Here is a 24663-nt window from a genome sequence, read left to right on the forward strand (position 1 = left end):
GGGAAATCCCATGGACAGAGGAGACTGGTAGGCTATAGTCCATGGGGTTGCAAAGAGTCGGACACAACTGAATGACTTCACTTCACTTTACTTTACTTTACACATAGGTTATCCAATACACCTGAGAAACAGCTATGCATGGGAACTTCTGTGAGATCAATTAATCTATTTAATGCAAACAGCTCCCTGATTCATGGGGGGTGGTAAGATCATCTTTAGTTTCATTTTGTTTTTGGATATTGACGTGGTCACAGAAGTGAAGTATTAGTCGTTCAGTCGTGTCTGACATTTTGTGACCCCATGAACCTGCCAGGCTCCTCTGTCCATGGAATTCTCCAGCCAAGAAGACTAGAGTGGGTAGCCATTGCCTTCTCCAGGGAATCTTCCTGACTTAGGGATTGAACCTGGGTCTCCTGTGTTGCAGGTGAATGCTTTACCTCTGAGTTACCAGGGAAGCCTGATGTGGTTCACAGGAGGAAGATTTATAACTTACTTTTTTTATATAGTGAAAGCAAACACAATTTAATTAGAGGCTACCTGTTGCCTCGACATATTGTTTCCTCCAGCTTAAGTTGCAAAGGGTCCAACCTGAGAGGACTGTGCAAAGTAGGGACCGCTTGTCAGAGCATCCTTGCCTTGCCGGGGGCCTGGCAGGTCTCCTCTGTGTGGCTGCCCAGGTCAGTGTCTGCACCTCGGCTTGTACGTCCGTCGGAACCCCTGACCGGGGCCCCACCCGGTGCAATGTCAAGCACAAGCCTCGGGTTTCCCCTCTCCCACGGCCGTCCTGCGGCACCTCACCTGAAGGTCAGCACGGTCAGGGGGCGGTAGGACTTGTGGCTGGTGTTACTGCTCAGCCGGCTGCCCCAGAAGTCATGATGCCACAGGTCCCCCAGAGGCGTCTCTGCGCGGAGGTCCTGCGGGCAACACAGCAGACGGCGGGGTCGGGACTGCGCCCTCCCCCTGGGCGGAAGCCCTCTCTTCCCCATGTCTCCCACCGGTCCTGGGTCCAGCCACCAACACCCTCACACCCAGCACCAGCTGGGTCTCCTCAGGGCTCCACTGTGCCCCACTCTGCGTGCTCTCCAAGTGACCTTTCCCACCCACTACGAGAGCCCTACCCCTTCCAGGACCAAGCCAATGACCTACGGGGACACCGCAGTTGGGGTGCTCTGGCCCCTCACCTGCACTCCGCTGGCACGTCTCCCAGACGCTGGCTCTGCTCCTGGTCTCTGGTTCCCAAATGGCCCCTGCTGCCACCCGCCCCAAGACGGGTCTGTGCCCGGATGGTCACCCCTCAGCTCCCCAGAGCTCAGCTCCTCCCACTCATCGTATTTCAGCCACTGGGCTACGACGTTCCGGAGTTGATGCAATTCTCTTCCTGGGGGGCCCAGAGCATCCTCAACCTGTCTTCACAGTGTATGTTTCCCGGGAGGTTTACAGTCACGTGATGCTATCTGCCCCACTGTGCTGGGGCTCCTCCAAGGCCTGGGCAACCCAGTGTTTGGGGGGAGTGCACAGAAGGTGCTTGATCCATGCAAAATGAACAAATGGACCAAGCAGCTAAGTGAGGTCACTATCACCCTCTCTCACAGCCAGTATGTAAGGCTGCTGTTTAGCCACTAAGCCGTGTCCGACTCTTTGGTGACCTCATGGACTGTAGCCCGCCAGGCTCCTCTGTCCATGGGATTCTCCAGGTAAGAATACTGGAGTAGGTTGCCATTTCCTCCTCCAGGGGATCTTCCTGACCCAGGTATCGAACCCGCGTCTCCTGTGTCTCCTGTGTCTCCGGTATTGGCAGGTGGGTTCTTTACTACTAGTGCCACCTGGGAAGCCTTTGGTGCTTAATGACGCAAAGGGAAAAGCTTGACGATGTGGGACAGGGGCAAGCTGGTGACCTGACAACCACTTTGTGGGTGAATTTCACTTCCGGTGGGTGTCAGCTTCAGGGCCTTGAGTGCACACACCCGCCTCTAAGAGTCCAGTCGCTATGTCACACGGGTCGTGCGACCCGCCTACTAACTCCGTTTACTCCATTACCCCATTGGGAGTCACGCACTTTTACGTTGTCCCAGAGCTACCTGCTCAGCTGTGGAGGGAGGAGCAAAGGATCTTTCCCTCTGTTTGAGCAGAAAACAAACACCAATAAAGCTCTAAATATTTGATTGGGTGTAGCCCTCACACAGCACCACAGGAAGAAAGGTCAATTTTTCCTCCTAATGATTTCTAGAAAAGATGTGCTGTGTCTCAAATGCTTGCTGACTCCACTGTCTCAAAGAAAATCATCATCTCCATGAACAACTCAACACTACAAGGAAGCATCTGGAAACAGCCTTTAACACCAAGCAACTCCAGGCACAGCCTGTTTCACTTACTGCAGGCACGGTGCCGATGCACAGAGGAGGGCCTGTCAGTAGACAGGGAAGGGGAGAAGAGCAGGCTCGCAAGCGAACAAAGGGGCACAGTGTGACGCTCCTGAAAGCACTGCCAAGACGACGCACGGGTCACAGAGCGCTTCATCTGCCCTCGCTCCCAGAAGGAGAGAGAAGCACAACCTCGTCCCGGGCATCTCACACAGGACATGGTCCGTGTCTCCCCGCCTCACTCACCAGAGCTCTCCAACGAGGGTTCCAGAGTTGACACTTCATACATCCTCCGGGAGTGGCAGAGCCAAGAAACTCCCAGCAAATGGAATTAAAAAATAATAATGATAAAGGCAGACTTGTCTGGTGGTCCAATGATTAAGAATCTGCCTGCCAATGAAGGAGACACAGGTTCGATCCGTGGTCCAGGAAGATCCCACATGCTGTGAGGCAACTAAGCCCACACACCACAACTCCTGAGCCCACGTGCAGCAACAACGGAGTCCGTGTGCCCTGGAGCCCGTGTTTCCCAACAGGAAAAGCCATGGCAGTGAGAAGCCTGAGCAGCGCAAATAGAGAGGAGCCACTGCTCTCCACAACTACAGAAAAGCCTGCACAGCAATGAAGACCCAGCTCAGCCAAAAAAATAAAGGCACAGTCACATGTCCTCACTGGAAAGCAGCTATTAAGCCACGTATCCTGCTGGAAAATAGCTATTAAGCCACCCATGTGACACAGTTGCTCAGAGCTAACACATTTCTTTCGCTCCTAAGCGCTGTTGCAAAAAGGACTGAAACAGAAACATCTGCAGTGAACTGCTGGATGAACTTGAGGGAAATTACAAGTGAAGAACCTGGATTCAAAATAAACGCCAGGACTGAAGTCTGTGCAGTGGAAATGGAGCAAATCATTTACAGGATGTTACAAATGAAATGTCTGCCAAACGGTCACCTCCTTACCCCTCGCCCCCCTCCCCTCCACCCCCACCTAACTCACGTTCCTTGCACAGAGAATTTTCCTCAACACTTTTAATAGGAAAATGGCTTTCTCCACATTCGGGAAAATCTATGATTTCAAAATTTGCAGAGCATTAAATGCTACAAAGAGATGCCACGATTGTATCTACTAGAGAAAGAGAAAGAGAGAGGAGTGAACTCCTTCAGGTTCTCTTGGCCCCTTAAGGCAGACACAGAACATCGGCTGAGTAGGGATTGGTTTGCTTTAGTCACTAAGTCGTGGCTGACTCTTGTGACCCCACGGACTGCACCCCGCCAGGCTCCTCTGTCCATAGGATTTGCCAGGCAAGAATACTGGAAAGGGTAGCCATTTCCCATCACAAAGGTTCTAACTACGTTCTTTCCACATTCTTTCTCCTCTGGGCTCTCTCTGCCTCCAAGTTTCTTGTTCGGATTTTCTTTTAGCTCAATGAAACCCTTTTCTTCCCTTCCCACAAACCGATTTCTTCTTCCCTACCTCTATAGTCAGAGACTGAAAAAGAATATCATTTCCCCTGCACCCACTGGTGAGCAGAACTGGCTGGGGTTTTGCAAATTCAGCAAATCTGAGTCTCCACACATGACACAAGCAGGGACGAAACGAGCAGGGACGAAACGAGCAGGGACTGCAGTCTCCTCAGGCAGCGAACTCCGGGTCATCCGCAACTGTCAGCAGGATGTCCTGATGCTCCCAGCGAAGGACACAGAAGGGGCCGGCTCACTGCCTACAGCCAAGGACACACCCTCCAGTGGGGGATCAGACTTGCCCATCACTGCAGCAGGTGTGTGTGTGTGTGTGTGTGTGTGTGTGTGTGTGTGTGTGTGTGTGTGTGTGTGTGTGTGTGTGTGTGTGTGTGTGTGTGTGTGTGTGTGTGTGTGTGTGTGTGTGTGTGTGTGTGTGTGTGTGTGTGTGTGTGTGTGTGTGTGTGTGTGTGTGTGTGTGTGTGTGTGTCTGTCTGATGGGGGCATCCTTCTGGCTTAGAGTTCTGTAAAATTTTCTCACAAAACCTGAAATAGCCTACAAGGTTCTGCAATACTGCGGCCTTATCATGTTAGAAGAACGGTCTCTCTGATATGTCCATGGGCTGGGACCTCATGCAGGGCACCCAGCCAGGGCAAAGCCTGAGGTTAGGCAAGGCTGGGAGACCCTGCTGCCAGCAATAAAAGGGGCCCTAAATCAAGGAGATGCTCTCTAAAAGAAGATGGGAAATCTGGAGCACGATGGGGGCTCAGATAAAGGCTCAGCCAAAGTTCAGTGGAGCAGGGGTCCCCAACCTCTGGGATCTAATGCCTGGTGAGCTGAGGTGGGGCTGATGTACTAATCATAGAAATAAAACGTACAGTACATATAATGCACTTGAATCATCCTGAAACCATTCCCCCGCCGCCCCAGTCCAGGGAAAAAACTGTCTTCCACGAAGCTGGTCCCTGGTGTCAGAGAGGTTGAGGACCACGGCCATAGAAAATAACTGATGCAGATCATTACTGAGATGCAGGCAAGCCAGTTTACCAGACAGACATCAAGATACGGACCTTATTGTTAACAATGGCTTCAGAGTCATCAAAGACAAAGTCTCCATCGTAGCTCCGGGCAAAACACACGAGGGAAGCAAAACCCACGAGGAACTTCGCCCAGAAGGGAGGAAGCAGAGAGGATGGGATGACATGGTCCAGACTGGCGTCCCACTCGGCCATCCTGACAGCTGCGCCCTGCCGGCCTCTGGGTCCAGCATTCTGCTGGCTAGAAACCTGCGAGATAAGTGACACGACATCAGTACTCATCAACGCCTTGGTAGCAGGCTTATAGAGTAGGCGGGCTTCCCAGGTGGTGCTCGTGGTAAAAAACCCGCCTGCCAGTACAGGAGAAGTAAGAGACATAGGTTCGATCTCTGGGTCAGGAAGATCCCTTGAAGGAAGGCATGGCAACCCACTCCAGTATTCTTGCCTGGAGAATCCCATGGACAGAGGAGCCTGGAGGGCTGCAGTCTACTGGGTTGCCAAGAGTTGGACACGACTGAAGCGACTTAGCATACACGCACACACAGTAGGCATGTTTACCCCAAGTGAAAAAGAGCGAGGCGGTCAATTATTTACTTATGCTGTGAGTTTATAGGGCGTGACCCTAAACACCTTTAAAGTATGCTTTCAAAACTCAAGTGGGCAGAACCATCCGTCACCTTGGGCACAGGGAGCTTCTCCTGGGCCCAGATGCAGCCGACCACGTCAGGAGTCCTTGGGTTTCTGATGCTGGATTATCCCTGAGAAACACTGATTTAAGGGAATCCTATGTTTATCAGCCCCATAAGGCAGATCATTTTTATAGTCCCTGAACCAGTTTACAAAGTTAAAAAAAAAGGTACCATCTTGCTTCTTGCAATCAAGAAAACTCAATGCATATTCATTGTGGAGTCTTAGCACAAAAATTGTGTGTGTTTGTGTGTGCACGTGAAGCATGGTCCTGACTGTGAAAAGAGAGCTTCTGGTCTCTCTGCAGAACACAGACACTCCAACCCATTCAATGAAAATCTGGGAGAAAGAAGTTTAACAGAGGTGAGGTGGCAGGCACACGGCCATAGTTCCCACCCAGGGGATAGAGCAAGGAGGGCTCATTGCAGACTGATGCTGGGGACAGCATTGTTAGGCTGTGTCCTAAAGGAGAGTGGGGGGTCCTCTTCTAGGTGAGGACATGACCTCCAATGTTGGGAGGGAGTCAAGTTATAAAGACACTTATTTTAGTTTTTCTTTCAAATAGGCAAAACATTAAAATGAAATGCTGTCTCCCAGCCTTGCCATTTCTTACTTCGGTTGCCTTGCGTGTGCTGCCTATCTTTGAGTTCACGTCCTGTGCACTCAGCAAAGCAAAAGAACTTCCCAGCAGTTGCCTAAGAGCTTCCTAACCTGGAATTCACCAATTATGAAACCACCTCCCCTCCCCATCACATTGTATCTGTCCCCATGCCCACCACACCTTCAGTAGGCACCCTCCTTGGTTTTACCAGGATCTTGTCTAGGTCTAATCCTACCTGACTTTGGCCAAGTTACTTCACCTCTCTGGGCCTCAGTCTCCTCACCTCTGAAATGGGGATGATACCCACCTAACATGGTTGTCATGAAGGGTAAGCAGGACACCCACCGAAAATGCTTAGAAGCACTGGGTTTAATGGATGTCAAAGGAAGGTTAACTGTTATTACAAGCACTTTCTTCAAGGAAGAAGAAAGCACATTCATTTGAGAATAATTTGAGAATCCCCTGGAGCATCTGGTTGACCGGTAATAAGCAAGACTCTCGTCTTCCCTACTAAGGGAGCAGCCCCACTCCTTCACACTGAGATGGAAGAAAATTTCAGGCCCTTTGACTGGGAGTCACTTTAGATGTACAGATGACCCCTGAACAACTCGGTGGTTAGGGGCACTGACCCTCCTCGCTGTTGAAAATCTACGTAGAGCTTATAAGTTTGTATCTGCAGTTCCTTGCCATCCAGGGACTCAACTAACCACAGACCATGTAGTCTTGTTTTTTTTTTTTTGGCTCCATGCGTGGCATGTGGGATCTTAAGTTTCCTGACCAGGGATCAAACTCACGCCCCCTACAATTTTGTTTTATCAAAATTTTTTTTTTTAAGTACTGAGGTCTTTACTACAGAAAATAATCTGCATATAAATGTACCCACACAGTAAGGTCAACATGAGTTTGAACCTGTATTTGTTTCCAGGTCTTCCAGGGAATGGATGGAATAGATGATGGAATCAATAAGTCAGTTCACAGGGGCACTGGACGTCACGGGCCTCTTTTCCGCAGCCCTCTGCCTGAGTGAACGTGCCGAGGATCCAACAACAGTCAATGGGACCCTTTCTTCTATGGCAGCAGTGTTCCTGTCCATGCCTGGGAAGAGGCCAGGTTTACCCCTAGAGAGGAAGGGCTTTGCAGCTCTCACGGTGCTGGGCCCTCAAGCTCCTCCACCTGAGGTAACTCATTTGTAAGTCATGCTTTCAGCAAGAACAGGGGGAATATTCCAGCCACTATGTGTCACTCCCCCCACCCTCCTTTTTCACTGAAAGGATAAGCTGCTGGTCAAATCCAAATTACAGTTGCAAACACAAGAGAGGTCACCACGCAGGCCCCAAACACTGTGTCTGTATTTGAGCTCCAGAAATTACTCCTGCTACAACAAGTGAAAATAGATTGAACAGTTAGGAAGCTCCCCTGACGTCATACAGAGGGAATACAAGAGTCCTTTGGTTCAGAAAGTGAATATGAAGGAAAGCAAATGGTTTATATTAGTTTCATATCAATTTTAAATGTGAAATGGAGCTGTGAGCTGACAGATGGTCCATTAACTGGTCTTCATGTTGTCTGCTTCAGGCCCAGATATTTGAGTTTGTTGTTCAGTCGCTCAGATGTGTCTGACTCTTTGCGACCCCATGGACTGCAGCATGCCAGGCTTCCCTGTCCTTCACCATCTCCTGTTTGTGCAGACTCATAGCCATGGAGTTGATGATGCTGGTATTTACAAGTGGATCTCTGAGGTTCAAATGGCCCTCTAGGAAGAGTAGTGCATCAGGAACTAATTTGTGCTCCTGAATTAGTTGCTGTGGCAGAGGATGAGATGGTTGGATGGCATCACCAACTCAAAGGACATGAATCTGAGCAAACTCCAGGAGATGGTGAAGGACAGAGGAGCCCGGCGTGCTGCAGTCCGTGGGGTCGCAGAGTCAGACACAACTTAGCAACCGAACAACATCATTAGTTGCTGTGCCTCCCTTTTCATCTCAGATTATCTGTAACACACACTAGTGCTTTTGGTACTCAGGCAAGGGCTGCTGAGATAGACGGAAGGCAGACTACAGACCTGAACACTGGGACCAGGCCTGGACTCTCGGGGGGTCAACAGGATGGATGAGCCCATCTCAGAAGGGTCCCCCCTCTGGCAGCGACATCAGGGAGCCTAGACTCTGCCCTGCTCCCCATCCTGCTGACTCTTCCCTCTTCATTGCTGCTCCCCTTCCCTGGTCCAAGATCCCCACTTCTCTGCTGCCCTCAAGGACACTCACAAATGCCCTTCCCATTTAAGGCCTGATTGCTAATGGGCAGAGTAGGGTAGCTCAGAAAATACTGTGGATCAGCAAATGCAATTCTGCTACAGTGCGTCAGGAACCTTAGTCTAGCCCAGTGGTTAACAGCACAGGCCCTGCGGGCAGACAGACTTGAACTTGCTACCTACATGACCTTGAGTTGCCTGGTCTTTCCAAGGATCCATTCCTCATCAGCACCATAGGGTACCTGGAGGTTGTACTAAGGATTAAACGAGAGCATATATGGAAACAATTGGTTCCCACTACTGTTATTATTGGTCTTTCCTTGTGGCTCAGCTGGTAAAGAATCAGTCTATAATGCGGGAAACCTGGGTTCGATCCCTGGGTTGGGAAGATCCCCTAGAGAAGGGAAAGGCTATCCATTCAAGTATCCTGGCTTGGAGAATTCCATGGACTGTATAGTCCATGGGGTCCCACAGAGTCAGATACGACTGAGTGACTTTCACTTCACTTAATTATTCTGCAGAGATTAGTTCCCAGTGCCTAGTCCCTGATGTCCTCTCTTGGGATCACCCATGTTGCCATCATGTTGCTGAAGCTCCAGTATTTTGACCACCTGACGCAAACATCTGACCCACTGGAAAAGACCCTGATGCTGGGAAAGATCGAGGGCAAGAGGAGAAGCAGGTGGCAGAGGATGAGATGGTCAGATAGCATCACTGACTGAATGGACATGAGTTTGAGCAAACTCCAGGAGACAGTGAAGGACAGGGAAGCCTGGCGTGCTGCAGTCCATGGGGTCGAAAAGAGTTGGAGACGACTGAGTAGCTGAACCACGTTGCTGTCAACTTTTATTCTTGAGGATAGGCTAGCCAACCAAGGCCAGCAGTAGCCCATCAGGTAACCTGATGCAACTGAGAGAAGGGCACCCTTCTTTTGGGCAGACCCAGGGCACTGGCTCCGTGACCAGGCATCTGTATGTCCTGCATAAACCACATAGCTGAACACATTAATCCTCCTCCTCCAACAGTAGATGGACTTTTTTTCTGCAAGGATCGAAGACAGGCTGGAAGCTGAGGTACAAGAAGCCCTGCCAGCATGAAGTGGCACCTGGAGGGAGACGGGGCCCCTCCGTCTTTTTGTACCAGGAGACGGAAAATGGCAATCCAGTATTCTTGCCTGGGAAATCCCATGGACCAGAGGAGCCTGGTGGGTTGTAGTCCATGGGGTCTCAAAGAGTCAGAAACGACTGAGCAACTAAACAGCAGCATGAACCAGGAAAAGGGGCACGTTCTGTTTCTCTCTCTGGATGGGCCCTGGGCGGCATCACCCCATTCGTCTTCCCCAGGGGATGTCCTGCTGCGAGCCCTGGCTCCTGAGCCAAGGAAGTTTGCCTCATGGACAGAGAAGAAAGGAGCAACATCATGGCCTCAGGTTCAGCCCATGCAGGGCTCCAGTTAGCTCTACCAGTGACCACACTGTTGATGGGATTCCTGTCCCATTCCTGTGCTTACCCCCATTGTGTTGAGAATTCAGTGGCGCCTGTATGTAGTTAGATTGGGAACTGAAGCACAAGCCTCTTTATTTTCAATATCTCAAACTCCTTATACCAAGCTTCTATTTTCAGGGGGTTAAAACCCATCAATCAATCGTCAATGAAAAGGTCAAAGAGACCTTAGAGAGGGCACACCATCCCTCAAAAATGAACACAGCAGTCACTGAGCTCTGAACCTGGGGACTCGGTGACGCCTGACACAGCAGCCTGGACTGCAGTAAGGGGCTGACAGATGCAGATCAAACCTACACGATCCCTGGAAAAATCAGCAGTGAACACCTACTAAAAAATATTCTTTCAGCTGCACTGAAGGGCCTTCTGGCCTCAGACTGGCCTTTTCAGCTCATCAGTATTGATCCATTCACACACCGGTTGCCCTCTGCCAGCCTAAAATGAGAGTGCGTTTGGAAACCAGAATAAAGAACACAACCGTTCCTGACCTAGCACCTGGAGACCTGAGCTGGCTGCTCCTCTCTTGGGGCCCCCAAGGCACTGGAGACTCATCTCTCCCGCCCTCCCCCCACGCAGCGCTGAATACAATGCTACTCCGAGTAGCTTCCTCTTCGGATCACCTTCTCGGTTTCTTGATTCAGTAACGCGCGAGAGCCACGCCTGCCGACAGCCAGAATGACTGCGGGAGGTTCGACATTCCCAGTTCCACTGTCCCAGAAAGTTTCCAGCTTGCTAGCTTGTAGTCATTTTCCCATCGAAGTCAGCGGGTGATACTTCACCCCACCTCCCTCTGGGGCGCCCCAGGCGCGGTCGGGGCTGAGGGGACAGGGAGGGGGGACCCCGTGAGTCCTCTGTTAACTGTTTCTCAAGAAACACTCCCCATCCATCTGCGCTCCAAGAGAAAGAGCAGCGTGGGATGACTCACGGGGCTCTGGCTAGCTCGTTCCTCTAACTCCTCCTTTCTTTTGTGTGCGGTTAAAAAAAGAAGGAAGAAAATACGCACAGCCTACAGACACAACATCAACAAGACGAGAAGCCCCGCGGAGTTCGCAGGAGGTGAGGCGGCGGCTGCGCCACCCGTTCGGCTTCCCCAAACTCCAAGCCCGGCGCAGGGAAGCGGCAGCTCGGTAGCGGCCCCGGGCGCCCCGGCCCAGGGCACGCCGCTCGGCCGGGCAGCCAGCGCGGGGAGGCTGGCACTCGCGGCGCGGCCAGGGCGCCGCCTTTACCCCTGGGCGGGCGGCCAGGCGGCCCGGCTGCGCCCAGCCATCGCTTGCGCGGCGGCCAACTGGCGGGTGGCGCGGGGGCCCGCGGCCAGGTGTCCGCTCCGGGGGACGCGCCAGAGGCGCCCGTGCGCCCGGGGTCGACGGGGAGCCTGCGCTGCCGGGGCGGCGGTGAGCGCGCCCCCTCCACGCCGCGCCCTTTGTCCCGTGCCGCTGACACCCGGGCGCACGGCTCCAGGGCCCGCATCCGCCGTGACCCCGGCCCCGGCCGCAGCCCAGGTCCCGGAGCCAACTCCTTCAGCCGCGCCGCCGCCGGGCCCGGCTCGGACTGCCGGGGCTCGGGGCGCGGCGGGCAGTGGGGACCGCCCGCGTCCGCTCGGCGCCCAACTCCGCTTGCCCAGCCACGGTGCCCTCAGCCCTGCAGGGGCCGCCCCGCGTGTTACCTGCAAGGAGCCCGAGCGGCGGCCGCATCTCCCCGGCGGACGCGGGCAGTCCGGCGGCTACGGGAGCCTGCCCCGAGCTGGGCAGGGGGAGGGGCCGCGCGCGCCGCGCCCCCGCCCCCCGCCGCGTTCCCCCGCCCCGCGGCGCCCGCGCCGCGCGCTCGCCCGCACGGCCCGCAGCTCCCACGCGCGCGGGCGCCCCCCTCACATCCCCGCCGCCTCGGCCCGCCCTCTCCTCGCGGCCATTGGCTATACCTGCCGTCACTTTCGCGGGCGCCGCCGGTCCCTCTCCAGCTCATTGGCGGACGCGCCGGTGACGTCAGGCCAGGGGCGCGAGCCGCGGCGCAGGGAGCCGCCAGGGACTGAGAGGCGGACTCAGCGCCAGAGGAGGAAGCGGAGTCCTGGGCGTGGAGCCCCGGGCGGGGCCCCGGCGGCGGGAGGCGGCGGCCCCGGGCGGCGGGCTGCGGTGGCCGCCGCTGGCCTGTAGGCGCTTCCCCCGTGCCCCTTGCGGCGCTGGAGCCCGTTCCCGGCTTGTCCGGCGCTCCTCGCGCTGCCGGTGGCGCTAGGCGGAGGGGTGCTGCCGCGTCCCTGCAGGAAAGGGAGCTGGATCGCAGCGACCCGGACGCTAGACTTCCTCTTGCCTGGGAGGAGCTGTTTCGAGTGTGTGTCTCAACTTTCTGCGTCTCGGGAAAGACCCGATGCAACTGCGTTCTTCCGTCCAAGGCCCTGCTGCTATCCCGCCTTTGTTTTTAGCAGACCCTGTTCCACGGCTCTAGTCTCGCATCTCCTGCTGACCCACGAATCCTGCCAGCTTCTGCATCCAAGTCATTTTTGTCCTGAACTTCCTCTCCCAACCATATTGCCACTCCGCGCGTTTCATAACCCCCATTCTTAGAAGATTTTTCTGCCTCCCGTGTCAAGGAAAAAGAGAAACTTTCTCCACTTTCCATTGCCAAACCTACAAAGTGTTAGTCGTTCAGTCGTGTCCGACTTTTTGAGGCACTATGGACTGTAGCCTCTGTCCATGGGATTCTGCAGGCCAGAAGACTGGAGTGGGTGACCATTCCCTCCAGGGGAGTCTTCTGGACCCAAGGATGAAAAGTGAAAGTCGCTCAGTCGTGTCCAGCTCTTTGGGATCCCATGGTCTGTAGCCCACCAGACTCCTCTGTCCCTGGGATTCTCCAGGCCAGAATACTGGAGTGGGAGGTCCATTCCCTCCAGAGGATCTTCCCAACCGAGGGATTGAACCCAGGTCTCCCGTATTGCAGGCGGATGCTTTACCGTCTGAACCACCAAGGAAATCTGAAACTTACAAAGCTACTACTATTACTAAAAACACGGATTCTGAATCTTCCCTCCATCCTGCTTTTCCTCCAGTATCAGAGTCCTATCTTAGATCAGTATCTCCCTCTTCACTGGACCCGAGTCATAGGCATTTCATGAACCCCAAACCTTCCTCCCCTCCAGGTGCCCTTCCAGCTGCCCCTCTTGCCTTGTTCCTACTCTCTGTAGCTGAACTCCTTGAAAGGTTGTCTGCCCACGCTTCTCTGGTCTCCCAGATCGCACTCAGTTCTTGATTTCTGCATTCCACTGAAACTGTCTTGGCTACCTGCAGTTAGTAATACAAAGGACACTGTCCTACTTCGTTATACCTAATCTCTTAGCAAAGTTCTTTCTTCCTTCTTAGAACACTCTGGTAAGGGCGATAATCCGCCCAGTTCCCCCTCCAGTCTCCTTGGCTTGCTCTGGGTCTGCTTCTTGATAACATACAAGTGATGTATTTGAAAGATCTCAGCCCTTTGCTTTGAAGCCACAATTTTTCCCTGCATGATTTAACACACTGCCAACATTTCAGTGAATATCTTCCAAATTTACAGTTCGGATCCTTCCTTCTCTGAGCTCCAAACCTGTGTATCTAGCTTCCTAATCAGCTTCTCCACTTGGTTGTCACCAGGACCTCGAATGGAACTCGTGCAAAGTGAGAGGCGTGCTCTCGCTGCTCGCTCCTCTTCAGGGCTCCCTGTCATGGTGACGCTTCCAGTAATTCCCCAATCTGCCATCACCCTTGGTATGTTAACAAGTCACCAAGACTCTACTTGTGACATGTGGATCAAATCTGAACAATTCTCTCCTTTTCACTGCTGTGTTTAGTGCTGTGCTACTGCGTGTGCTTCCTAACCCACATTCAGTGTTGTCACACTGGGAGATTGTGGTCAACCACTGTGGGAGTATCTCAGTTCAGTTCAGTGGCTCAGTGGTGTGTGACTCTTTGCAACCCCATGGACTGCAGCATGCCAGGCTTCCCTGTCCATCACCATCTCCCAGAGCTTACTCAAACTCGTGTCCTTTGAGTCGTGATGTCATCCAACCATCTCATCCTCTGTCATTTACACCATGGAAATTGGCAAACACAAATCAGGGCTTGATTTGATGTTTTGTCCACTTCCTTCTTTGCTAGATTTAAGAAAGTGATGGAGGAAATAATGCAGATGAAACTTAAAAATCTGTTGCGTTTAGTGATGACATGAAAAGATCTTAATTTAGTGGCCTTGATTCATACAAAGGTGAGACATAGTTGAACAGATGACGTATCAGATTTAATGACAATGAATGTATTGGGAAAAGAGCAGATTGAGATGCAATTCCATTTGTGAAATCATGGCTGAATTACAAGCATTGGTTGGATATAGACACAACCCCTTAGCAAAAATCGACAAAAGCGTTCCGTGAGATTCCATCAACTGCCAGCACAGCTGGAAGAATCTGCCTGCAATGCAGGAGACCCTGGTTCGATTCCTAGGTTGGGAAGTTCCCCTGGAGAAGGGATAGTCTACCAACTCCAGTATTCTTGGACTTCCCTGGTGGTTCAGACGGTAAAGAATCCACCTGCAATGTGGGAGAACTGGGTTCAGTCCCTGGGTTGGGAAGATCCCCTGGAGGAGGGCATGGTCACCCACCACAGTATTTTTACCTGGAGAATCCCTACAGACAGAGAAGCCTGGCAGGCTGCAGTCCATGGGGTTGCAAAGAATACAAGCATTGGTTGGATATACACACAGTTCAGTTCAGTCGCACAGTCGTGTCCGACTCTTTGTGACCCCATGAATCGCAACACACCAGGCCTCCCTATCCATCACCAACTCCTGGAGTTCACCCAAACCCATGTCTATCGAGTTGGTGATGCCATCCAGCCATCTCATCCTCTGCCATCCCCTTCTCCTCCTGCCCCCAATCCCTCCCAGCATCAGGGTCTTTTCCAATGAGTCAACTCTTCCCATGAGGTGGCCAAAATATTGGAGTTTCAGCTTTAGCATCAGTCCTTCCAAAGAAATCCCAGGGTGATCTCCTTTAGAATGGACTGGTTGGATCTCCTTGCAGTCCAAGGGACTCTCAAGAGTCTTCTCCAACACCACAGTTCAAAAACATCAATTCTTTGGCACTCAGCTTTCTTCACAGTCCAACTCTCACATCCATACATGACCACTGGAAAAACCATAGCCTTGACTAGACGGACCTTTGTTGGCAAAGTAATGTCTCTGCTTTTGAATATGCTATCTAGGCTGGTCATAACTTTCCTTGACAGAATGTGGTCCACTGGAGAAGGGAAAGGCAAACCACTTCAGTATTCTTGCCTTGAGAACCCCATGAACAGTGTGAAAAGGCAAAATGATAGGATACTGAAAGAGGAACTCCCCAAGTCAGTAGGTACCCAATATGCTACAGGAGATCAGTGGAGAAACAATTCCAGAAAGAATGAAGGGATGGAGCCAAAGCAAAGAACAACAGCCAGTTGTGGATGTGACTGGTGATAGAAGCAAGGTCTGATGCTGTAAAGAGCAATATTGCATAGGAACCTGGAATGTCAGGTCCATGAATCAAGGCAAATTGGAAGTGGTCAAACAGGAGATGGCAAGAATGAATGTCGACATTCTAAAATCAGCTAATTAAAATGGACTGAAATGGGTGAATTTAACTCAGATGACCATTATATCTACTCTTATGCAGGAACCCTTTAGAAGAAATGGAGTAGCCATCGTGGTCAATGAAAGAGTCTGAAATGCAGTACTTGGATGCAGTCTCAAAAACGACAGAATGATCTCTGTTCATTTCCAAGGCCAACCATTCAATATCACAGTAATTCAAGCCTATGCCCCAACCAGTAATGCTGAAGAAGCTGAAGTTGAATGGTTCTATGAAGACCTACAAGACCTTTCAGAACTAACACCCCAAAAAAGATGTCCTTTACATTATAGGGGACTGGAATGCAAAAGTAGGAAGTCAAGAAACACCTGGGGTAACAGGCAAATTTGGCCTTGGAATATGGAATGAAGCAGGGCAAAGGCTAATAGAGTTTTGCCAAGAGAACGCACTGGTCACAGCAAACACCCTCTTCCAACAACACAAGAGAAGACTCTACACATGGACATCACCACATGGTCAACACCACAGCCAGATTGATATACACACAAGCCTTTAGCAAAAAGCAACAAAAATGTTCCATGAGATTCCATCAACTATGTAGAATTTGCAGGAAAAAGAGTATTTGCCTGCTTTTATCATTACTTGCAAACTGTGTGTTACAATCCTTTATGTCATTTGTAACATTTATAATACATAATAAATAAAATAAAGTGTCTGTCTACAATGCGGGAGACCCGGGTTCAATCCCTGGTTTGGGAAGATCCCCTGGAGAAGGAAATGGCAATCCACTCCAGTACTATTGCCTGGAAAATCCCACGGACAGAGGAGCCTGGTAGGCTACAGTCCATGGGGTCGCAAAGAGTCGGACACAACTGAGTGACTTCACTTTCACTTTCAATTCTCTACAGACAATATACTCCTTACTTCCGACCCCCAGGATGATTCCTTGCTCCCAGTGTTCTTAGGCTGAAGGCCCCAATGCTGCTGTCTGACCTGGCCCCTTGCCTGCTTCCCCTGAGTTATCTCATGGCCCTGTCACCTCTGTTTCCTGAGCTGAGCCATGTGGGCCCCTTCTAGTCCTACAGGGCGCTCTGCTCCTGTCCATCTTGGACTTTTCACATACCCGAAAGTGCTCCCCTCTGCTCACCTCCATGACTCTCGACTAATCCATACTCAGGTCTCTGTCCATCGCTCAGAAAAGCCTTCCTTGAATTTTCTCTTTCAACACCCTTAGGTGCCTCTGAATATGCTCTCATAGTTCTTATCACCATTGTTACTAACTAACCACATGCTCATTATATCAAGTCCATCTCCATCATTAGACTTCCATGGAGGCAAGGACCGCATCTTGCAGACAGTCCACGGTGTCTCTCAGAGAGAAGTACATTTCTGAAAGTCATTCTGTGTGTTACTAGCAGTGTTTGGAGTCAGAATTGAAATCTTCTGGCTTAAACCAGGGGTGTTGTGCTCCATGAACTGCTGAGCTAGCCGTGATCAAAATGATTTCATACTATGTACTGAGCACGGTGGCAGGCTCTGTGGAGAATATAAAGATAAGCAGGGTGCTGATTCTGCCTGTCACAATCTTATGGTTTAATAAGAAGTGTAAGCTACTCCCACCCCGGCCCGCCTCCAACCCGGGGTGGGGCGGGGCGGGGCGGACTGTCCCCAGAGCGCCCCTGGCGGGTCGCACCGTCGGGCCGGGGGGGGGGGGGGGGGGGGGGGGGGGGGGGGGGGGGTCGCGCCTCCGTCGCCACGAAGCGAGCGCACGGGGTCCGCGGCGAAAAAAAATTGTAAAAATCTTTAAAAAAAAAAAAAAAAAGAAGAAGAAGAAGTGTAAGCTACAGAAAACGTCTCCCTGCTGCTGGGCCATCCACTGACCCCTACCCCCCAGCCCCAGCCCCTTGGGTAGGAGCTCCGGGGTCACCACACTCATGGAAAGTGAGTTAATGTATGCCAGGCACTGTGCGGATGCTTTGAAAATGTAATCTTATTTTATATTTTTAAAAAGACTTTTTATTTAATTTTTTGGCTACATGCGGGATTTCTCTGGTTGCAGTTCCTACTTCGAGTTTCTCTGTCTTTGTTATGGTGCACGGGCTTCTCGTTGAGGTAGATTTCTCTTGTTGCAGAGTAGGGGCTCAGGGCACGCGGGCTTCAGTAGTTCTGGCTCATGGGCTTAGTCGTTCTGGGCAAGTGGAATCATCCCGGACAAAGGATCGAACTTGTATTCCCTACATTGGCAGATGCATTCTTGTCCACTGTACCACAAGGGAAGTCCCCTATCAGTATGTTTTATCAGATGGCACTTGGAAGAGCAGAATATCGAGGGAGATTTTTATTTTTTTAACCTCTCCACACAGCATGCGGAATTTTAATTCCCCTACCATCGATGGACCTGTGCCCCCTCGCATTGGAAACGCAGAGTCTTAACCACTGGACTGCCAGGGAAGTCCTGAGAATTTTATTTTTAACACATAAAAGATTTGAATTTGTTTGTATGCTGAGAAGTAAGAACCAGAAGAGAGGGAGAGGCTGAAGATGAAGGAGAAAAAATAAATAATATGGATCATGGTCTCTTAAAACTAAGAAAAAATTTAACGCAGAGACAGGTTGGAATAGATACTTGTTTTCCCACTGAACTAAAAAGAATTTAATGATGCTAAATAACATGAACTTCGCATTCGTGCACTGTCTACTTTTCTGAAACATCTTATATTTTGACCTGTTCACCCACACATTAACCAGTTAGCAGTCTATCTGCTCTGTCTTAAATTAACTGCCTCCTGTCTTTATTTCTCCTGAGTGTTCCTCTTTTCAAGAGACTCACAATCATTTCTATTTTTAAAATTCCCTGATTTCTGTAAGAGTTGTGAGAACTTTTGTAGGTCAATCAATATTTGCCTGGTGTAGAATTTTTTTTTTTTTTTGGTATTTTTATATGGATAAAAAAATGCTTTCAAAAGAATGCCAAAGGGTTTCATTTGCTTAATCTTAAAGCATCATATTTTTAACAAAGCATCATATTTACATGATATTTCTATACATTTTCATTTTTAATGTGCATTTTCAACATTAGGTCAGATCAGATCAGATCAGTCGCTCAGTCGTGTCCGACTCTTTGCGACCCCATGAATCGCAGCACGCCAGGCCTCCCTGTCCACCACCAACTCCCAGAGTTCACTGAGACTCACGTCCATCGAGTCAGTGATGCCATCCAGCCAGGTCATCCTCTGTCGTCCCCTTCTCCTCCTGCCCCCAATCCCTCCCAGCATCAGAGTCTTTTCCAATGAGTCAACTCTTCGAAGGAGGTGGCCAAAGTACTGGAGTTTCAGCCTCAGCATCATTCCTTCCAAAGAAATCCCAGGGCTGATCTCCTTCAGAATGGACTGGTTGGATCTCCTTGCAGTCCAAGGGACTCTCAAGAGTCTTCTCCAACACCACAGTTCAAAAGCATCAATTCTTTGCAGCTCAGCCTTCTTCACGGTCCAACTCTCACATCCACACATGACCACAGGAAAAACCATAGCCTTGACTAGACGGACCTTTGTTGGCAAAGTAATGTCTCTGCTTTTGAATATGCTATCTAGGTTGGTCATAACTTTCCTTCCAAGGAGTAAGCGTCTTTTAATTTCATGGCTGCAGTCGCCACCTGTAGTGATTTTGGAGCCCAGAAAAATAAAGTCTGACACTGTTTCCACTGTTTCCCCATCTATTTCCCATGAAGTGGTGGGACCGGATGCCATGATCTTCATTTTCTGAATGTTGGGCTTTAAGCCAACTTTTTCACTCTCCACTTTCACTTTCATCAAGAGGCTTTTTAGTTCCTCTTCATTTTTTGCCATAAGGGTGGTGTCATCTGCATATCTGAGGTTATTGATATTTCTCCCGGCAATCTTGATTCCAGCTTGTGTTTCTTCCAGTCCAGCGTTTCTCATGATGTACTCTGCATATAAGTTAAATAAACAGGCTGACAATATACAGCCTTGATGAGCTCCTTTTCCTATTTGGAACCAGTCTGTTGTTCCATGTCCAGTTCTAACTGTTGCTTCCTGACCTGCATACAGATTTCTCAAGAGGCAGATCAGGTGGTCTGGTATTCCCATCTCTTTCAGAATTTTCCACAGTTTATTGTGATCCACACAGTCAAAGGATTTGGCATAGTCAATAAAGCAGAAATAGATTAAGCCACAGAGCTTGTGTACCCTATGAGGTTATATTTGAACCTAAACTTTAAATTGTAAAATAATTGGTGAAAGCAGTGTGATATTAGAGGAGGAAATAAATAGCTAACCTAGACAGCTTGCTCTGTGCCCACAGCATCCTAGGCATGTTGTATATATTAACTCAAATAGCCCACCAAGCTTCTCTGTCCATAGGATTTTCCAGGCAAGAATACTGGAGTGGGTTGTCATGCCCTCCTTCAAGGGATCTTCCTGACCCAGGGATCAAATCTTTGTCTCTTAATGTCTCCTGCATTGGCAGGTGGGTTGTTTAATGTTGGTACCACCTGGGAAACCCTAATGTATAACCTATTTACTGTATAAGGTAGATCAACTCTTACTACCCCTCTGCTGATAGATGTGGGCCTTGAGACACAGCAGAGTTATATAACAGCTGGACTTGGCAGAGCTGGGAGGTGAGGTCAGACAGCCTGGCCAGGAACAGGTCAAGATTTATCTGTTCACTCTCTTGCCCCCACATGGCCAAGAATTTCAAAACCTGCATCTTTATTTCCTCAGCCTTTGCTGTCTTCCTGCATCTTATCCTCTTCTCTTCATCTCAGCTGTCTTACCTTAAATCTCTATTTAAAATAAATATTATGCTAACATAACAGTGAACAATAATAACAGTTCACTGACAACTTACCATGTTTCAGCATGTGTCATGCTTTCATGGATTATTTTATATGAACCTAATATCCACCTGGAGTTTGCTATTATTACTGATTTTACAGTTGTATGGGCCAAATGAGTTGATGTATACATCATGCCTAGGACAGTACGGGCACAGAGAATTATCTCCACCAGATATAACACATATATAAAACATTCGGATATAACTTTGCTGAGTTTGAGCTAAAATTGGTTAATGTCATTCAGGACAGTAAAATTGTAACCTTTTGACCAGACAGAAACAACTTGCATCACCAGTGGAGTGGTCTACAGATTAGATGCAAGGTCTACAGATTAACATGTAAATTCACAGTGATGGAACTCTTACCTAATAGTAAGTAGAAAAAGCAGCTACAGGCAGTCCCCTAAAAAAAGTCAGTAATACTTGGCTGAGTCTGTTAAATAATGCCCCCAATGTGCTAGCTTCCCAGGGCTGTTGTAACAAATTATCATAAACTGAGTGGCTTAAAACCACGTAAAGTTTATTCTCTCACAGTTCAAGAGAAAAGAAGTCTGAAATCAGCATGTCACCACCACCCGTTCCTTCTGGAGGCTGTGAGTGAGGAACCAGCATCTCTTCAAGCTGCTGGTGGTGCCTGGCGATGCTTGGTGTTGCTTGGCTTGTAGACACACCACCCCAGTCTCTGCCTCCGTCATCACATGGTGCTCATCCCTGTGAGCCTGTCGTTTCCCTGTGTTTCCTCTCGATAAGGACACCAGTCATACTGGATTAGGGTCCCATGGTACTTTAGTGTGACCTCATCTTGACTAATTCCATTTGCAAAGATCCTATTTCCAAACACAGTCACATTCCGAGGTTCCGGAAAGGGCATGGCTCTGAGAGGCAGGGAGGGGACACTTTTCAACCCAGTATACTCATTATGACGGTAAAAGGACATGCCACCTACTTTTGAATCTTATTTCCAAGTTTGAAAGACTCAGCTGTGGCAGTCACTAATTTTCCAAGTCTCTCCGTGATGTCAGGAAGCAATAGTTAGAACTGGACATGGAGCAACAGACTGGTTCCAAATAAGGAAAGGAGTACATCAAGGCTGTATATTGTTACCCTGCTTATTTAACTTATATTCAGGGTATGTCATGAGAAATGTTGGGCTGGATGAAGCACAAGCTGGAATCAAGATTGCTGGGAGAAATATCAAAAACCTCTGATATGCAGGTGACACCACCCTTATGGCACAAAGAGCAGAAGAACTAAAGAGCCTCTTGATGAAAGTGAAAGAGGAGAGAGGAAAAAGTTGGCTTAAAGCTCAACATTCAGAAAACTAAGAGCATGGCATCTGGTCCCATCACTTCATGGCAAATAGATGGGGAAACAATGGAAACAGTGACAGACTGTTCTTTTTTAGGCTCCAAAATCACTGCAGATGGTGACTGCAGCCATGAAATTAAAAGATGCTTTCTCCTTGAAAGAAAAATTATGACTAACCTGTGAAAGTGAAAGTCACTCAGGCCTGTCTGACTCTTTGCGAGAGTCAGGGCAGAATACTGGAGTAGGTAGCCTTTCCCTTCTCTAGGGGATATTCCCAACCCAGGGATTGAACCCAGGTCTTCCAAATTGCAAGCAGATTCTTTACCAGCTGAGCCACAAGGAAAGCACACCTAGACAGCATATTCAAAAGCAGAGACATTACTTTGCCAACAAAGGTCTGTCTAGTCAAGGCTATGGTTTTTCCAGTGGGCATGTATGGATGTGAGAGTTGGACTGTGAAGAAGGCTGAGCACCAAAGAATTGATGCTTTTGAACTGTGGTGTTGGAGAAGACTCTTGAGAGTCCCTTGGACTGCAAGGAGATCCAACCAGTCCATCCTAAAGGAAATCAGTCCTGAATATCATTGGAAGGACTGATGCTGAAGCTGAAACTCCAATACTTTGGGCACCTGATGGGAAGAGCTGACTCATTGGAAAAGACCCTGATGCTGGAAAATATTGAAGGCAGGAGGAGAAGGGGATGACAGAGGATGAGATGGTTGGATGGCATCACAGACTCAGTGGACATGAGTTTGAGTAAACTCCGGGTGTTAGTGATGGACAGGGAGGCCTGGTGTGCTGCAATCCGTGGGGTCACAAAGAGTCGGGCACGACTGAGTGACTGAGCTGAACTGAACTGACGTCTTATGTGTTTCAGTGTTAGTCACCCAGCTGCAAGAATCTCTATGCTTATTGATAAAATACAAAGGAGAGATACTGTGTGTGTGTGCTCAGTCGTGTCCAACTCTATGTGACCCGGTGGACTGTAACCCATCAGACTCCTCCGTCTATGGGATTCTCCAGGCAAGAATACTGGAGTGGGTTGCCATTTCCTACTCCAAGGGATCTTCCCAACCCAGGGATCAAACCTGTGTCTCTTGCATCTTCTGCATTGGCAGGCGGATTCTTTAACTCTGTCCCGAAGGCAGAGATAAAATAAGAATGCTTGAACGTAATGATACAAAAGCTTTATGACCAGTGCAGGTCTCAGGTCACTCAGTGATCTTACTCGGGGGAGAAATCATTTTCTTGAACTATTTTGATGTGCAGCATGCCCCTAGAGTCATTTGGGCAGATTCAGGAGAGTCAGTCTTGACTCACATTAAAAACGGAGGAGGGGATTTTAAGGCAGCTATACAAGCAGCTTCCCTGCCCTCCTCTTTTTGTTTAAATGACAGCTTCTAAATAGGATGTCCAGTTAGGCAGAATTAAGGATTTTATAACAGAGAAAAACTTCCCAGGTGGCGAAGTGGTAAAGAATCCACCTGCCAATGCAGGATATGCAGGAGATGGGGGTTCGATCCCTGGGTGGGGAAGATCCCCTGGAGGCAGGCATGGCAACCCACTCCAGTATTCTTGGCTGCAAACTTCCATGGACACAGGAGCCCGGTGGGCTAAAGTCCATGAGGGTTGCAAAAGAGTTGGACACGACTGAGGTGCTACTATTCTTCTAAGTTGTCTGTAACAAATCTCTTTAGAGTAGACTTTTGTTGTGGGGGTGGGGGATTGGGTAGTCACTTCCAAGCCTGCTGTTAGTGATATGAATGTTAGGTGAATAGGGATCCATTACCCTGGAGAAGCTTTTGGTGTAATTTAACAGGAGCTCTTTGAGACTCTGTTCCCCAAACAAACAGCACCTGTGGTTTGGCAGAGATGGTTACTGAGTCAGAAGGCAGGTAAATGTGAGAGGAAAGCGACTGAGGCTTATTTCCTACACTTTCAGTGTTCGTTCATTTTTTAATTTTTAAAAATGTTTTGGCCATGCTGTGTAGCATGTGGGATCTAGTTCCTTAACCAGGGATGGAACCTGCACCCCCTGCAGTGGAAGCAGAGAGTCTTAATGCCTGGATGACTAGGGAAGTCCCCCTGCACATTCACTATTGAGATTTCATGTTCTACAGACTTTTTCTGATGAATTGGAGTGGCCCCAACCCAGCTGAAGTCTGTTGATGGAAAAACCCACCTAGGACTCAAATGGGAACTCGTGTATCTATCCATTCATCAGCCTGTCTATATCTATCTATCTACCTCTCTATCCATCTACATTGATCTGTTTAGGAGGGAAGATATCTGGGCTGGTGAACTAGGCTCAGCACAACACAAATATTTGCAGGCTTCCTAAATCTAAATGTTCTGGACAAGACTCATGCTGGAGAAATGGTTGAGCATGTGGCTGAACTAAATGTGTTATCTCCTAAGCTCTAGTCAAGGGTACAGTTGTGTCAGAAACCAAGAAGCCTTAATTGCCAACCGGGCATCTATCAAACATGGTGATTTCTATGGAGCGAGGGTACCGGGCTTAACCTGCACAACTCAGGTTTTCCTCTGCCTGGTCTTTGGGGGCTGAGCAATTCAACTTTGAATTCTTGGCACTGAAATGGCAGGTATATGGAAGATTTCCAGAAGGAGATAATGACATTTCTGATGAATAGGGCGGGTGATGACTCAAGCAGGAAATGAGAAAAATAACATGGATAAGGATCTTGATTTTCTCCAGGTTGATAAAGTAGCTCAACCAGTTACAAGGCTGTCAGTGACATTTTTGCCTAATTTTCTTCTCGTTTCAAGTCACCACTAGGTAACTGAATCCTTCCTTTCCCCCTTGTTGTTATGAAAACTCTGGCTTCCTGCCTACAATTATGTCATTCTTATTTCTGGAGAATCATTCAAGAGAGTTGGGTAGAATGATCTCACTGAGAATAAATGATGACACACATTCTATTAGTTTTCTTCTAGCGTTTGCCAAAGTGCACTGTGTCTTTTTCTTTTTTTTTTTTAGAGCATTTGTTTTATAAAAGGAAGA

General features: G+C 49.3%; 1 protein-coding gene across 1 annotated transcript in view; it reads right to left on the bottom strand.

The window, feature by feature from the left end:
- Nucleotides 1–11715, bottom strand: part of TMTC4 (transmembrane O-mannosyltransferase targeting cadherins 4) — a 56918-nt gene extending 45203 nt beyond the window's left edge. The window contains exons 1-3 of the mRNA XM_070799927.1: nucleotides 11560–11715; nucleotides 4889–5104; nucleotides 799–914 (exon numbers count right to left, since the gene is read on the bottom strand). Coding sequence (XP_070656028.1) covers nucleotides 799–914; nucleotides 4889–5050 — 278 coding nt within the window. The 5' untranslated portion in view covers nucleotides 5051–5104; nucleotides 11560–11715. The remainder of the gene's footprint in view (nucleotides 1–798; nucleotides 915–4888; nucleotides 5105–11559) is intronic.
- Between the last annotated feature and the right edge of the window lie 12948 nt (nucleotides 11716–24663).

Source organism: Bos indicus, chromosome 12 (genome assembly GCF_029378745.1).
Source record: "Bos indicus isolate NIAB-ARS_2022 breed Sahiwal x Tharparkar chromosome 12, NIAB-ARS_B.indTharparkar_mat_pri_1.0, whole genome shotgun sequence".
Taxonomy (NCBI): Eukaryota; Metazoa; Chordata; class Mammalia; order Artiodactyla; family Bovidae; genus Bos; species Bos indicus.